General features: G+C 36.9%; 2 protein-coding genes across 2 annotated transcripts; both read left to right on the top strand.

Annotated features, from left to right (window-relative positions):
- The first annotated feature begins 2355 nt into the window (after positions 1–2355).
- LOC121971181 (WD repeat-containing protein 44-like) lies at positions 2356–6403 on the top strand. The gene is made up of 8 exons (XM_042522326.1): positions 2356–2686; positions 3013–4080; positions 4166–4256; positions 4345–4502; positions 4588–4639; positions 4986–5065; positions 5155–5248; positions 5344–6403. The coding sequence occupies exons 1-8, from the start codon at positions 2609–2611 to the stop codon at positions 5934–5936; spliced, it is 2214 nt and encodes a 737-aa protein (XP_042378260.1). The 5' UTR covers positions 2356–2608; the 3' UTR covers positions 5937–6403.
- Positions 6404–6711: 308 nt separating this feature from the next.
- LOC121971179 (mitochondrial inner membrane protein OXA1-like) lies at positions 6712–13301 on the top strand. The gene is made up of 9 exons (XM_042522324.1): positions 6712–7318; positions 7402–7492; positions 10185–10226; positions 10438–10496; positions 11343–11418; positions 11572–11703; positions 12187–12294; positions 12570–12624; positions 12746–13301. Exons 1-9 carry the CDS (start codon positions 6864–6866, stop codon positions 13030–13032), a joined length of 1305 nt encoding a protein of 434 aa, XP_042378258.1. The 5' UTR covers positions 6712–6863; the 3' UTR covers positions 13033–13301.
- The last annotated feature ends 1567 nt before the right edge of the window (positions 13302–14868 follow it).

The following is a 14868-nucleotide window of genomic DNA, read 5'->3' as shown; positions in this document are numbered from 1 at the left end:
ACTTGTATCAAATTTAGGTGTTTACAAATTTATACCTCATATTCTCAAAATTCCAACTCCTACATAAAATTTATTAGCATCTAATTTAAAAATTGAATCAAAATTAAATAAAAATTGGGTTGGATTTTATCGACCTCAATGATTGAACAGACTAATAATTCAAACAATAATTGAAATAGAAGTCCAAAGAGAAGGACGATTTCACTGATGGTTGCCGACAGGAGATGATAATGTGCAAGTAGAATGTTACGGAAAGGGCAATGTATAAGGACTGAATTGAATATTTATTTAGAGACGTAATTGATAATTAATGGATCTGTATAATACTAATAAGTTTTTTTTGAGGATCTTTCTTAAGTCTCTGTAAATTTTAGACCAAATGACCATCAATAAAACAAAGTATAATTAAAAAAGTACATGCGTTATTCAACTATTAAAAATTAGTAATCATATGTGGTTTATCATTTTCATATTAGCCGGAGATGGATTGATGATGATATTGAAATGAACAAATCACTTTTTACCATCGTAATTAAAAAAAAAAAAACCAATCCCTAAACCGAGCTACGAGGCGGTTGCAGGCTTAGTCCAGCTGTTCATATTAATGCAAAAATTAAAAATTAGGATTCAGATTATTTCTGACGGATCGAATAATCGATTCAATAAAATTTTGCAATTTTTAATTTACTATTTATTTTTTTTAATGTTCGTGTTATTTGAATTATTATATCTTATCTATTTGGTAGGCCAGTTTTATGCAATGCACCGCCCGCATGTGCATTGGGCGTACAAGAAACAATCCAAATGGCCAGATCTATCTAAATCTAGTAATCTAATGGCTTACTAGATTCGCATCTAGATTATGTTAACCTCAGGTCAACGAAATGAAAATGTCCAACCTGCTGCAGCAAAAACAATAATAACAACCATTGTATCAAGTGCATCGCACTGCGTGTAGCGGTGTAACTCTACAAATGCCCTCAATCAAACTTTTTTTTTAAAATTTAGTTGGTACTGAATTCAATTTGTGCAGATTAATTTTGAAAACGATCAATTTAATTTCACTGGAATTTTTTATCGGTCCATGTGGTAAATTGAAAATTACTTATAGTAGATGATCTATCAGTTTAATATTTTTAGATTAACTATTTATTAAAAAAAATTATCTGTTAATAATTCGTTAAAGTTGGGAGAACATCTTTATATGTCTGAAAAAAAACACCCTACCGATTCTTTAAATCCATGTAAAATTGTCAACCGTTAGGAAATTGTTGGATGGTAAATATTTTGTATATCATGTTATTAGATTTCTATAATAATATGTAAAGTCTGTACAAGGATTTAATTCTGTCAATTATTTTATTCTATTTTATTTTAAAAAAATCACCCACGGATAAATATTATATTTATTAAGAAACATAATATTTATTTTATAAAATAATTATCATTATTAATTGATTTTTTTTAAAAAACGAAGTAGTTTTTTTTTTTTCAAATTAGAAAAGTATAACGCCGCAAATTTTAAAAAAAATGATAAAAAATTATTTATATTCATATGATCCAATCAGAACTTTCAAAATAGTCTATATTGGCAGGATGAAATTCTTTACATGCAAATATCATTCAAACCAAGTCTAAAAGCTGGAGCTTTGACTTTGACTTGTATTTTAGACTTGAGGTCAACAAATTGACCGCGTAATGCGCACGCGAACACGCCCAACTCCAACTAATAATAATAATATTATTATTATTATTATTTCCATCTATTAAAATTCTTTATCATCTTAATTTATCATTGTTTGAGTTGCACCATACCATACAAGCTATCTATCTATCTAAGTGCATCCCCCGAATCATTTGCCGACTTGCAAAATCCAATATTATTATTTCTCCATCTAACGATTTAACTTTTTTATCATTATGATAATAATTAGTAATAAAATATAGTAATAATAATGATATTTATAATAACAGCTGGAGAAGGCGTAATAATTATCTCGCTAATCGACCAATTAATAATTAAGGTTCACTGCATTGACATGGCCCGAAATTTTAGACCGACCACCCAAACGAGAAAATTGGACCCGTAAACAAAGCGGTCCGGTTCAAATTTTCGCGTACATAGGTCGTGGCCTCGAAGGCATTTCCAAGTCAAATGTTAATCCCGATTCAGCTAATTAATCAAAATCAATTAAGGCGCTAAATTATCGTCCGGATTTGCTAGATACGGCAATACTTTAGGATTAATTTTTTTGCCTTCGGGTTAATTAAGTCGGGCCAATAGTGATCGACCACGTCGGGACAATCGTTTCGACGTGGCAGTCTCACTGCAATCCTTATTAGACTCGGTCTCGTCTTTTTTAGTAGTTGGAACGCGGGGAGCAGCCTTTGGTAGCGTTCGATCGGGCGGAGCGAAGGATGCAAGGAGAAGAGCGGCAGCTTGCATGCGGGTGAATCGGGAGCGAACTGCGAAGCGATTTGTTCCCCGCGCCATCCGATCCGGGGGTTCGAGGATTCCGAACGCTAGCCGAGGTTTCTTGAAAGATTGGGTTTTTATTTGCTTCGGATCTGGGCAGGGAGAGGAGGGGATTGAAGGGGATCGGAGGGGATGGGGACTGCTGGTGCCGGAGAAGATTTTATTCGTCCGGATATTTTGGGGGCTGCCGAGCGTCGGGTGGCTGTTCAGGCATGCTTCTCTGATTCTCCTGTTCCATTCTGTATCTGTTTTTAGGTCGAATCTTGTTCTAGGGATTTTTTTAGGGGTATAAAATGGATAAAAATGCTCCTTTTGTCAAAAAAAATTGCTTCTTTGATTTTGGAACGGGATGGTTTCTTGTTTGACTCAATTTGACTCATTTCGAAGTGCGATCCATTTGTTTTGTCCGGCTGCTTTCTGTTCACGGTCGAGGGAACTGGGGAATCTACTTCTTAGATTATAAGTCGATCTTGCTGTCGTTCTTTTATTTGTTTGGTTTAAGGCGAGGAATTATAGCTAATAGTTTCGTTATTCAGGAAGAGGGAGAAGATGATGAGTTCTTCGATTCAAGGGAAGATGTATCGGCAGTGTCCGATTCGTGCCCTGGCAGCCCGACAAAGAATGATACTTTACTAGAAGAGAAAACCATCGGTTGCCAATTGGAGCTTTGGCTGAAGAGTCCTGGCAATATCAAGGAACGTAGAGATAAGTTCATGGGATGGCTGCAGAGGGAATTCTCATGCTCATTCTGTAGATCACCTGTTCCAGATGCGCAAACGCAGGTGAATGATGTCTGGCAAGGCAGCAACGCCAGGGCGTCGTTCAGTGAAGCTATGGAAGTGAACATGGTATGCAAAACTACCAAATTTGATGAAAGTGCAGCCATCACAGCGGAGGAGATGGAGAAAATTGATAAATTGAGAAGCCATGATGAAGTTTCTCCCAATCCAGTGAAAACAGTTGATGATTTTGAGTGCTTCGTGGAGTCACCATCATTTATTGATCGGCTTTTGCGTCGAGGGGCTAGTGTGTCAAACAAATCTGGCAGTTCAGTCAAAACGAAGAGGCTTGGCTGGCTGCGGAGACTTGGTGCTGCTGTTTGTACGGTAGACAAGGAAGGTGATAATGATCATTTGGCCTTCAGTGATCCAGATAAGAGTCAAGTTGCTGGAATTGAGAGAGTGAAAGTCATGCCATACAGGAAGCAAACAAAGGAATTATCTGCTGTTTACAAGAGGCAAGATATCAAAGCTCACAATGGCTCAATCTTGACAATGAAGTTTAGCCCTGATGGCCAGTATTTAGCTAGTGGGGGTACGGATGGGATTATTCGTGTGTGGTGTGTCATGGAATGTGACAGGAAAGATGAGATTAGCATTCACAAGGCCGATCCTTTGTGTGTATACTTCACTGTAAATCACAGAGCAGAGTTAACTTCTGTCCGCACTGATGATAAAAAATCCAAGTCCAAGCGCATAAGCAAATCTCTTGATTCAGCTTGTGTTGTAATTCCTCCTGATATTTTCCAGTTATCCGAGAAACCTGTGCATGAATTCCATGGTCACCAAGCAGATGTATTAGACCTATCATGGTCTTCAAATAAGGTCCTTTACCCTAAAACAGCTTAATTTTAGGCGTTCTTTCTAATTTTCACTTTCAAGTCTGAATGCCTCTTTTGTTTCTATTCAGTACATTTTATCATCATCCAAGGACAAAACTGTTCGCCTGTGGCATGTTGGATCTGACAACTGTCTCAAAGTGTTCTGCCATATCGACTATGGTATTTATGTTTTTTGCATTATAGTGTGCTGCTTCTCAATAATCTTTTCTCTCAAGCCAATCTGATAAATTCCTCCATAAATATACAGTGACTTGTGTTCAGTTTGACCCATTTGATGAGAATCACTTCATTAGTGGATCCATAGATGGAAAAGTTCGGATTTGGGAAATCTCGGGATGTCAAGTTGTGGATTGGGTTGATGCTAGAGACATTGTTACTGCAATTTGTTATAGACCAAATGGGAAGGTACATTAGTTACTTTATTATTGTTTATGGTAGCTCGATGCTCAGAGAATGTCATCTAAACATCAACATTTCTCGGTCCTTATAGGGAGTTGTTGTCGGCACCATGGCAGGCAATTGTCGCTTTTATGATGCTTCAGGTAATTATTTAAATCAAAATAGATGGAATTGCAGAAAATTAAGTGTAGTCGTGTTTCAACTTGTTACTAGCTAATTGTTCTAAGAGTTTTTGATTTAGACCTAAAACATTTGCATATGTAAAGAACAAATTAGAGTTGTTTTATTTTGGAGAAACTTCGTCTATAAATTGTCCTTTCATGTGCTCTGCCATTTGAATTGAATAATGTGGGTGGTTGGTTTAAGTATTAGCAAGTTCTTATGGTTTGAAAATTGTGTGAATGCACTCTTTCTGGTACCAACTCTTTTAATCAGTAGAGACACGATCTGCATTTTCTTTTATTTATAATTATATCTTTTCTGTAACAGGAAATCATCTTCAGATGGAAACTCAGGTATCATTTCAAGGGAAAAAGAAGTCTCCTTATAAGCACATTACTGGATTTCAGGTAATCTGAGGACTGGTCAATTTTCAAACAGTTATCTTTATGTGCTTCACGAAGTTCTTTTCACTTATGCATTGTTATTTCTCCTCCAGTTTTGCCCAAGAGACACTCAAAAATTGTTGGTCACATCTGCGGACTCGCAAATCAGAATATTCAACGGGATCGATGTGGTCACCAAATATAGAGGTTTGTGTTTTTCTTATCACCTAATCTATTTGCTTTCGTAATCAATGATCGTTGTCCCTTTGTTCTCAACCTTCTCGCTTAATTTTCATGTTTAGGTTTCCGAAATGCTAGCAGTCAGATATCTGCATACTTCACGGCAGATGGGCAACATATTGTCTCTACCAGTGGAAATTGCTACGTTCATGTCTGGAACAATGTAAACCCTGATTTACCTATATCCAAAAGTTGCGAGAGCATATGGTCCCATGAACGTTTCTTGTCCGACAATGCGTCAATTGCTATACCTTGGCATGGTCTAACTTCCAGTAATCAGATTTCTATGACCTCGGAGGTGTTCCATCTTCAACAAGAACACAGCAGCAACCCACTCCAAGTCCCACATACATCAGAACATGATGTCAAACACACCTGCGGCACTAACAACACCTTGTGTATCTCATCTTCTGGTAGTTTTACTCTGACTCGAGAATTCTTCTCGGGGTTAGCGACAAAGAGTTCAGCGACCTGGCCTGAGGAGAAAATCCACTTGTTCTCTGCTGCACCTAGATTTTCCAGATCCCTTTACAAGTTCTTGAAAACATCATGCCTGAGTAGTTCTCACTCTTGGGGCCAAGTGATAGTAACTGCTGGGAATGATGGATGGATCAGGACCTATCAGAATTTTGGTTTGCCGTTTCATCTACGATAACTTAGCCTTCAAAAGCTGCTCTATGCCTCTGATCTACGAAGGGGCATCACTGACAAGCATCCTGGCAAAATTTTGCTTGGGAACATGCTGATGGCCCTTGAACATATCGGAAGGATCACATTGAACCAGTGCTTTTAAATTCCGACTAGACCAGCCAGTTCAACTAGTTAATTCGAGAACCGAAACGTAAATGTTTGCTCAGAAAGTATGGTTGCATTGGATCTTAGCAAAAGCAGTTGTTCATTGAAGAAACTGAAGCTGGCAGAGGAAGTTTAAGTCCTGGTTGGTTTACTGAAATTTCTTTTTCTTTTTCTTAGGGTTCAGTTGATATATGATTCATTAAGATTGAATCCAATTGTTGTAAAGTGCTCCAGTTGGGATAAAAGTTTCTGTTAGATAGGAAAATTAAGATAATTATACTCTTTTATTCATTTAAAGGCAAAAAAGCATTGATTTTTTTTTTTAAATGAAGAAGTGATGTAGCACATATATAAAGGATACATGAATTTAGCCAGTTTTATGAAATGTACAAGGAGTGGTGTATCACTTACTTTTAATTTAACATTTGATTTTCTTTCTCTCTTGTTTTATAAAAAATTATATAGTGTCAATTTTATCGTGATTACCCAGAATATTTGTTTTTAGAAAATAAAAAATCCAAAATTTGTTGTTTAATAAGTCGAATAAACTTAACAAGATATAATTGAAATAATTTAAAATATTTAAATATTAACTAGAAGTAAATATTGAGGTTAATTTAATTAATTAACATAAAAAAAATGAAGTGAGAGAGAAGAGAGAGTGAGGGCGCGCTGATAGCCGAATCGCCGTCGTCGATATTCTTCTACTTTGCCACCACCCTCAAAGCCCTATAAACCCTAATTCCCAGATCTCGCTCTCTCCTCTCTCTCTCTCTCTCTCCTCGGCATGGCTTGTTGCCGGAGAAGCCTCACCGCCTCGTTCACCCAACTCACCCGCCGCCTCCGCCCCTCCTGCGCTCACATCCTCCTCGATGATCGGGAAACCACCGAACCCACGAATCCTCCGCCGTTGTCCCAGTTTCCTTCCCGTTACTACTCCTCTGCTCTCGTCCCATCGGTCTCTAGCCATGTTGGATGGAGAAGCCCCGGCTTCTCTCCTCTCGGCTTCGACTCCTCCCTCCTGCGCAGCTATTCCTCAGCCACCGAAGGCTCGACTGAGATCGGACTCGTAAACGACGTCACGGAGGTCTTGTCCGACAGCGGAGTGGTGGAGACCGCTGTTGCGGCCGTCCCAGCTCCTTTTCCTGGGGAGGTAGCAGCTGCGGCGGCTGATTCGTTTCTTCCCGTGGCAGCTCTGCAGCATTTGATCGATGCAGTTCATTCTTTCACGGGTCTCAACTGGTCAGAATCTTTTTATGGGTATTAAATGACTTGACGTTGGTGGCAGAAGCAAGAACAAATTTTCACGATATCCTTTGTTTCAGGTGGGCTTCCATTGCTCTGACGACTGTATTGATCAGGATGCTTACTGTTCCGCTTCTGTTGAGTCAGATGAAATCCACTGTGAAGCTTAGTGTAAGTTACAATTTGATATATTTGCCATTTCTGTGTTGATAGTTTCTCCAGATTGGGGGCACGGCAATATATCCAAATTATACTTGTCTTTGAGATTTTCTTGTTTGATATTTAATTTTGATCTCGACACTCACAATTGAACAGGTGTTCAAGTTGTCTTTATCCAATCTAACTTATTATTGAACACATTGAAAAGTAACAAAAAGTGATAGCTCACTTCTTATTGTAATTATCACATATGATATGGAACAAGCATTATCATCTAAGACATGGAAATCAGAATAATCAATTTGGCAAATTGTACTTTACTGTTTAATATTCTAAAATTTAGATGCATATTTATAGATTCCACTGAAGAAGACGCATACCTCTTAGGTATAAGTATCATTAGTGACTTTGACTTTACAAGTAAATACTGTGTGACTGTTCGTTTTCTGCAGAGAATAGAATTTAACAATTCCTAAAGCATGCTTATCCTACAAGTCCAAACAAATAAAATCATTATAAATTTTTAAGTCATCATTAGTTTTTGCGGATAACGAGTTTGATTTCACTGCATTACCAAACTAAAACTTAATCTGTTTGCATTCCTTCAGCATCATTCTAGCAAATATTGCACCATTGAGTACTTTCTAAGTTAGTCTGTCCTGAATGAAAGAAATCTCTTAAGTTTCCTGGAACCATCTGGTTATTTTTATAAAACAGCAAGATGATCTTCAATTGAATAATAACCAAGTCAACTTTATTATCGTCAACGTCACCAACCATGTTGATCCCAACTATATGGGTGTAACAACATGTATTGTATCCTTCCGCTGAACTTTTTGCAACTATATTACTAAATAAGATCAACTCTGTTAACATTTCCAAAATAAGACGCAGATTTATATATATATATATATATATATATATTATTTTTACCTGCAAAAATTGCAATTCACCAAGTGACAAAAGCACAACTACAATCCATTCTATATTGAACCATGGTTTCTTTATGAGTTCATATCATATCTAGATTCTAGAATATCAGAACTTAGTAACTTGGCCTGAGCCCTTCATGAGCCTGTAGCTTTGGTTTACAAGGTCTTAAGCCACCTGATTAGATCCCACACTTTGTCGATCTATTTTTCAATCATGTACCTTTAAGTTTGCCAGCTGCAAATAACTTGATTTTTCTGTCATATTTTATTTGTTAATTTTGCATCCTTCTTTTTTGTTTCTTTTTTTTTTCTTCCCAGTAAAATAACAAGAACCAAAGAGGTAGTATAGCACCTTTGTATTGGTTAGGTGCTTCAACACTTATGTGATTTGCTGAGATACTAAATTTTTACATGGAATTTTTGCTTGCGACTAATTTATAGGATAATGACAAATGAATGGTGAAAACAGGGAGAACTTTCTGTAGTCTTGTGTGTGATTGTCATTGGCCGACAATTGACCTTGTCTTTCTCTTAAGCTAAAATGAAAAGTTTATAAGATTGTTGTATCACTGCCATGATTTATGGATCAGGACATTAGATTATTAGAAAGAAACACATAAGAAAAAGTCAAAATCAACGATTCAAAAACAATTGCAGGCAGTATGTGGTCAACGCATATAGCACTAGGATATATGCAAAACATACTTGTATATAAAAATGATGCACATACATGCAATATAGTATATTTATTGACATATCCAAATCATACTTTCATACACACTCATACAATGTGAAACAATTACAATTAATCAACTTTGTAAAATATGGCAGGCTAGAAATTCAAGTCAATTTGGTTTAGTCTTAATTAGTTAAAAAGAATTTGGTTGAATTTTTTTTAACTGCATATTAACATAAGTCATATGCAGCTGCAAAGCAATCCTCTTGAAGATCGATATAGCAGCGCAATATGCGGCCCAAGTGGTGATGTATGAAGCTATTAGAAAAATAACATAATAAATAATAACACACAAGAGAAATGAGGTATATCTCCATTAGATGATTATAAGAAAGAAAATAGGTTAAGATGACTTCTTCATGTTTGAAGTTCACCAATTGATCTTATAGATTGAATTAGAGTGGAAGACCTAAGAGATAGATATGCCAAAGAAAAACAATAGTTGACATAATACAAAATAATACAAAGGGACTTAATTGACTTGAGTATTTGTAGTGATATAGCTTTGCAAAGAGCTCAATTGAGATAAACAATTGATAGTTTATTAGTGATAAGATTCATCTAGCCAACCCCAAATTGTTAGGACAAACACAACTTGATGGTTAAGATATGTGTGATGATTTATTCTTCAATAAGATTGTTAAAAATTGCCTTTGAGCTCAGTTGTAGTGTTTATATTGTTCCCTATAAGATGTAATACATTACTCTTTATATTGGTCTTACATTGCCAAAACAATATGATGCATACTTCAAATTAACTTTTGAAGAAAAACCTTTCTGATAACCTTACCTATATTTGAGAATGCAGACATTCTTGAACCTCTTTCCTTATGCTTAGTGTTATAGAATATGGTCTTTTATTGTGTACAGGCTGCACTATTATTCTTTTCTTATGTTAGTCTAACCACCAGTCTCATTTGATTTAATAGAAGGTTATGTTTCTCATATGGGATGGTCATTCTCTTTGTTTGGCTCTGCCTCACTGCAGATTTAGAACTATAAAGCAATTATTGAAGTTGTTTTTTGCCCTGTGCAGATGATAAAACCAGAGATGGAGCAGATTAGGGAACAAATGGATGTATGATTTTTATTCTTGATAATTGATCTAGAGCAAGAATAGTTTTACTCTACATTACTCATCCTTTATGCAACACATCACCAACAATGTGATGACAAATGCTTACACTGAAATGAAGTTGTCTGCTACTCTGCTTTTTTTTTTTTTTTCTTTTTCTTTTTCATGTTTAGTGTTTTATTGATACGCATGCATATTTGATGCTCTGCTGCAGACAATGGATCCCAAATCATTACAGGAAGGTCAAAAACGAATGAAGGAATTGTTCAAAAAGTATGTTCTGTTCGAGCTGGCCTTGTTTTTTTTTCTAACTACTCATTCATCTTGTTAGTTTCTTTTAAGCAAGGTATTCTACTTAGAGGCTAACCTTGCAGTCATAAACTGTTTACACACATGCACTCTTGAGAACTTATGTTTGTGCTTTCAAGCGTTATGAGATGTTAGTTTGGAGCCAATTTATCAAACTTGACCTTTTATGATGGGCAATGTAGTGAACCAGAATCTGCTAAACTCTTTTTATGGAACTCTCATTATTTAGGTCATTCCATCACTGTTGAAGTGACCATTATGGAGCAGCAGAGTTATTTCTTTAGTTGGCTTGAATTAAATGGAAGAAGGTCTAGCTGTAAATGCTAAAAATATAAGACTATATATTGGTTCTCTCCTGGAGAGCTTATGGTCTGTGTTTGGATTGTATCAATTAACAAATATGCCAGTAAAATTAGATCAGCTTATGTTAAGGCGATTCACCCATCTGTGCATGACAAGGTAGTCAGATTAGTAGAGGCTATGTTATGTATGTGACAGTTTGGTTTAGTTGTAGAAAGTCTCTTGTTAAGTATTAAAGAGTGGAAAAAAAAAGATGTTTACTTCATGAAAACTTAAGTTTCAGGGCAGTGCTTTAATTATAAAAAAGATATATACTCCCGCCAATAAGCCGGTTATGTCTTAGACGCGGGAGATGACCAACCCTGTCTAATCAGCCCACTCAAACCTTGTCTACAATTTGATTTGTTTTTTTTTATTATCTAGCCAATTCTTGTTGATTGAATGATCAACATGCTTTCCATCTTGCTATTAGCCTTCTTACTGGTTTCTACTTTTGATTGATAACTCTAGGCATGGGGTCACACCATTTACTCCACTGAAGGGACTCTTTATCCAAGGCCCAGTATTCATGAGTTTCTTTTTTGCAGTAAGCTCGTTTATTTCATTTCAATTTCGACCATGTTATCTGATAATTAATTTCTGATTATATTTGTCATTTCAATCTTAAAAATCCTGTTTCATGAATAGTATGTAATGATATTTTAATCGCAGATAACTGATATTATGATATGTGTTGTAGATCTCGAACATGGTTGAGAAAGTTCCATCTTTCAAGGGTGGTGGGACTCTATGGTTCACTGACTTGACAACGCCTGATCCTCAGTACATCCTTCCAATATTGACAGCGCTGGTATTCTTTGCAACTGTAGAGGTAAGGCTTCTTAAACTAATAGATTTTGGCTTTAATTGAATGTGGAATATGTTTATGTATATCCATTTTCCAGTAGTTATGTTAAGACTAATTAAATACCTTCTTGCAAGCCTGAGAAGATCATTTGGGTTGTGTTTCTCTGTTTCTTTCTTTTTTCTTTTTTCGTTTTCTTTTTTGTTTTTTGGGGTTTTTAGGTGTCAATCGTAGACTCATTTGATTATGATCAATTCATTTCAAAAAAAAAAAAAATCTTGGTGAAGATGATGCAGGTTATGATATGAAATATAATCTAATGTACACAGTTCACTTATGGCTAAATAATCACCATAAATTGTATCTGATTTGTCAAACTTTCATGATTGTCCCCAACAATTCCTGATATTGTCTCACAATACCCTTGGGAGTAAAGTTAATTTTTCTTTGAGTGGAGTACTGCTTGTCTCATAATTATTTATAGTATGGTTACTTTTTCTGTCATTTCAGCTTAACATGCTAGAAGGAATGGAAGGAAATTCTATGGCAAAAACCATGAAGAACTTCTCCAGGGGTCTTGCAGTATTAACAGTTCCATTTACAGCCAGCTTTCCAAAGGTATTTAATTAATCACTTTGATCCTAATTTTGAGTGTAGTATCTGAAAATATAAAATTTTGATCAAAAGATATCCTTTGCACAGTTTGTAGACTAGCTCTTAATTATTCTTATGTAATTATAATGCACAACTACCAGTTATAGAAATACTAAACTTTGGAGCACTAATGCCTATATTTAATATACACGACTGCATTCCTATTATCTTTATTTCAATGCTTGAACGTCAAAATATATCATATCTAGTTTTAACCTCATCCTTTGTCAACCTTCAAGGCTATCTTCTGTTACTGGGTTACATCGAACCTTTTCTCGCTTGGGTATGGTTTTGGTGAGTCCACTTCTTTCCAAAATCTAGCATTGTCTCTTTCTTTTTTATCTTTGCAAAATGTTTCTTGTTTCGCTTGCAATTCACTCACGAGGACTTATGAATTCAATGTTTGGTTCGACAGTGGTGAAACGCCCTCCTGTGAGGAAGTTCTTGAATCTCCCAGAAGTAGTTCCTCAACCACAACCCGCGGGTGGGAACTTCTCTTTCTTTGGCACCTCCAAGCAGACAGAACCTGTAGCCCTATCTACAACAGCTGAGGCAGCGTCTCCAGTTTTTCCACCGAGGGTTAAGGTGTCCGAGCAAAGTAGGACCTCTGAGAAAAAGATATATTCTTCTTCCGCTATAAGTCACCGGATTAGAAACTTGGAGAAGACCGTCAAAGCTAGAAACAAAACTAAGAAAAGGTGAGAAATGCTGTTGGCTTATTCTGTTCCCAGTCAGTGCGCACCATGCCAACCATTTCTTGGATTTTTATTACTTGCTAGGTTTATCATATTTTCACACATGTTGTAATATTGCTTAGTTTCTTGAGCAATTTGATTTTTTAAAAGGACAATAATGTTATTATCGCATAGTCGATAATTGGTGTATGAAAACCTGTATCTTGGGAAGACATTGATCGAGAGAGATGATTAGATGATTGATTCGGCATCTTTTCATCACATAGCCATATTTTCTTCCTTTTTCTTTAAGAATTGCATGGAACTGGATTCTTCAGTAGAGCCCTTATATACATTTGAAATTTTTGTAAACGTATAATCCAATGATAGATGCTATTGTGGTTCTGACCCATTGACTTGGTTACATGGATGGGCGGTTCCGGTTCAAACCTAAAAGTAACTGTTGAACTGGCGATTCAAATTGTTGGTTCGAACTGTTTTTTTTTTTAGCCCCGTGGTTGCCTGTAGCAGGCCCTGCTTGTCGGGCAAGGATCCTTTAGTCCCGGATCCTAGACTAGTCCTGATTTCTTGTTCATTCATTGACTGGATGGATTGGATCCCATAAGCATAGATCTCTTGAACCATTTTTTTATGGTCTAGGGGATGTGTCATTCGTATTTGCGGTTGGATCGTGCCGTGATCCGATCGTAAATTGTTGTGATCCCTTCTTTGGTTCACTGTCCCCACCAGTTTATAGTTTTGTTCGGAGCGGACGGTCGGAGATCATTCGGAGTCCTTCGGTGGTGGATTAGTGGTCATGTTATTGGACGCCGAGCGAGGGTATCCTCCGGGCGGCATTCGATCATCCGTTCCGAACAAAAATTATAATATGGTGGGGACGGTGAATCCAGGAAGAGATCGCAACAATTTACGGTCGGATCACAGTCACGATCTGACCGCAAATACGAGTGACACATCTTCTAGACTACAAAAAGTGATCCAAGAGATTTCGCCTCGGATCCCACCTGTTTAACAGGTGGGGTCCAGTTCACCTATCTAATGAATGAATAGGACCTGATCTAAAAAAATCTGGACCAGAGGATCTAGTCTCCTACTTGTCACGGGCGATGGTGACCTTCAGCGATGAGTTCGCTGCCCGCAGCCGAGGCAGTGAGGAAGGCTTCCACCTTGATGAGACGAGCAGTGGAGGAGGCTTCCTCTTGGGGGACATGATACCGTTTAGAGAGGGTAGAGAGGGTGTTGATCTGGTGGTGGTTTACGGCATCGTGTGTCCGCTATGATGGAGGACAGATGTGGCCGGAGAAAGAGACGGTAAAGTGAAGGCTTCGCTGCCTTAACAGCGGGAGGATCTCCATTGGTGGGCTATGTGTTGTCTGGTCTTACGCTATCCCAGTAGCGATGATAGATAGGTCGGAAATGGAGGATTTCCTTTCAATCACTTTTCTTTGAGATTTTTTTTTCATTATGAGCCATCGCAAATAGTGAACCGGGTGGTTTTAAATTGTAATTTTCTTGAATAGTTAAGATTATGAGTTGACCTTTCGAGAACTGCCGAATCAAAAATTTTAAACGGTTGAATCGTCAATACCGAACCTTGATCGGGTCTAATTGTGATCTCTCAGCAGGTGTGTTTATTAATAGATTGAGTTGATTCGATGCAGCTTTATAAGCTTAGATGATTATGCTACCGTTGATTTGGATTTTAAGTATTTTAAATTAGTGACTAACCGCAATGAGTTAAATAGGCTGTGGCATGTTTTTTTAAAAAATACCTTCTTAATTCACTTTGATTTGCAAATATCAAAAACCAAATCCATCAACAACAATTCTATGCTTCAATTAA

The sequence above is a fragment of the Zingiber officinale genome, chromosome 4A (genome assembly GCF_018446385.1).
Source record: "Zingiber officinale cultivar Zhangliang chromosome 4A, Zo_v1.1, whole genome shotgun sequence".
In the NCBI taxonomy this organism is placed as follows: domain Eukaryota; kingdom Viridiplantae; phylum Streptophyta; class Magnoliopsida; order Zingiberales; family Zingiberaceae; genus Zingiber; species Zingiber officinale.
This window is presented reverse-complemented; position numbering and strand designations above follow the sequence as displayed.

Excerpts from the sequence above, each read along its gene's own strand:
- LOC121971181 (XM_042522326.1), top strand. The coding sequence starts at position 2,609 with ATGGGGACTGCTGGTGCCGGAGAAGATTTTATTCGTCCGGATATTTTG. Across the intron at positions 2,687-3,012 it reads AGCGTCGGGTGGCTGTTCAG|GAAGAGGGAGAAGATGATGA; the intron begins GCATGCTTCTCT and ends TTCGTTATTCAG. Across the intron at positions 4,503-4,587 it reads GTTATAGACCAAATGGGAAG|GGAGTTGTTGTCGGCACCAT; the intron begins GTACATTAGTTA and ends CGGTCCTTATAG.
- LOC121971179 (XM_042522324.1), top strand. The coding sequence starts at position 6,864 with ATGGCTTGTTGCCGGAGAAGCCTCACCGCCTCGTTCACCCAACTCACC. Across the intron at positions 10,227-10,437 it reads AGATTAGGGAACAAATGGAT|ACAATGGATCCCAAATCATT; the intron begins GTATGATTTTTA and ends GCTCTGCTGCAG. Across the intron at positions 10,497-11,342 it reads ATGAAGGAATTGTTCAAAAA|GCATGGGGTCACACCATTTA; the intron begins GTATGTTCTGTT and ends TGATAACTCTAG.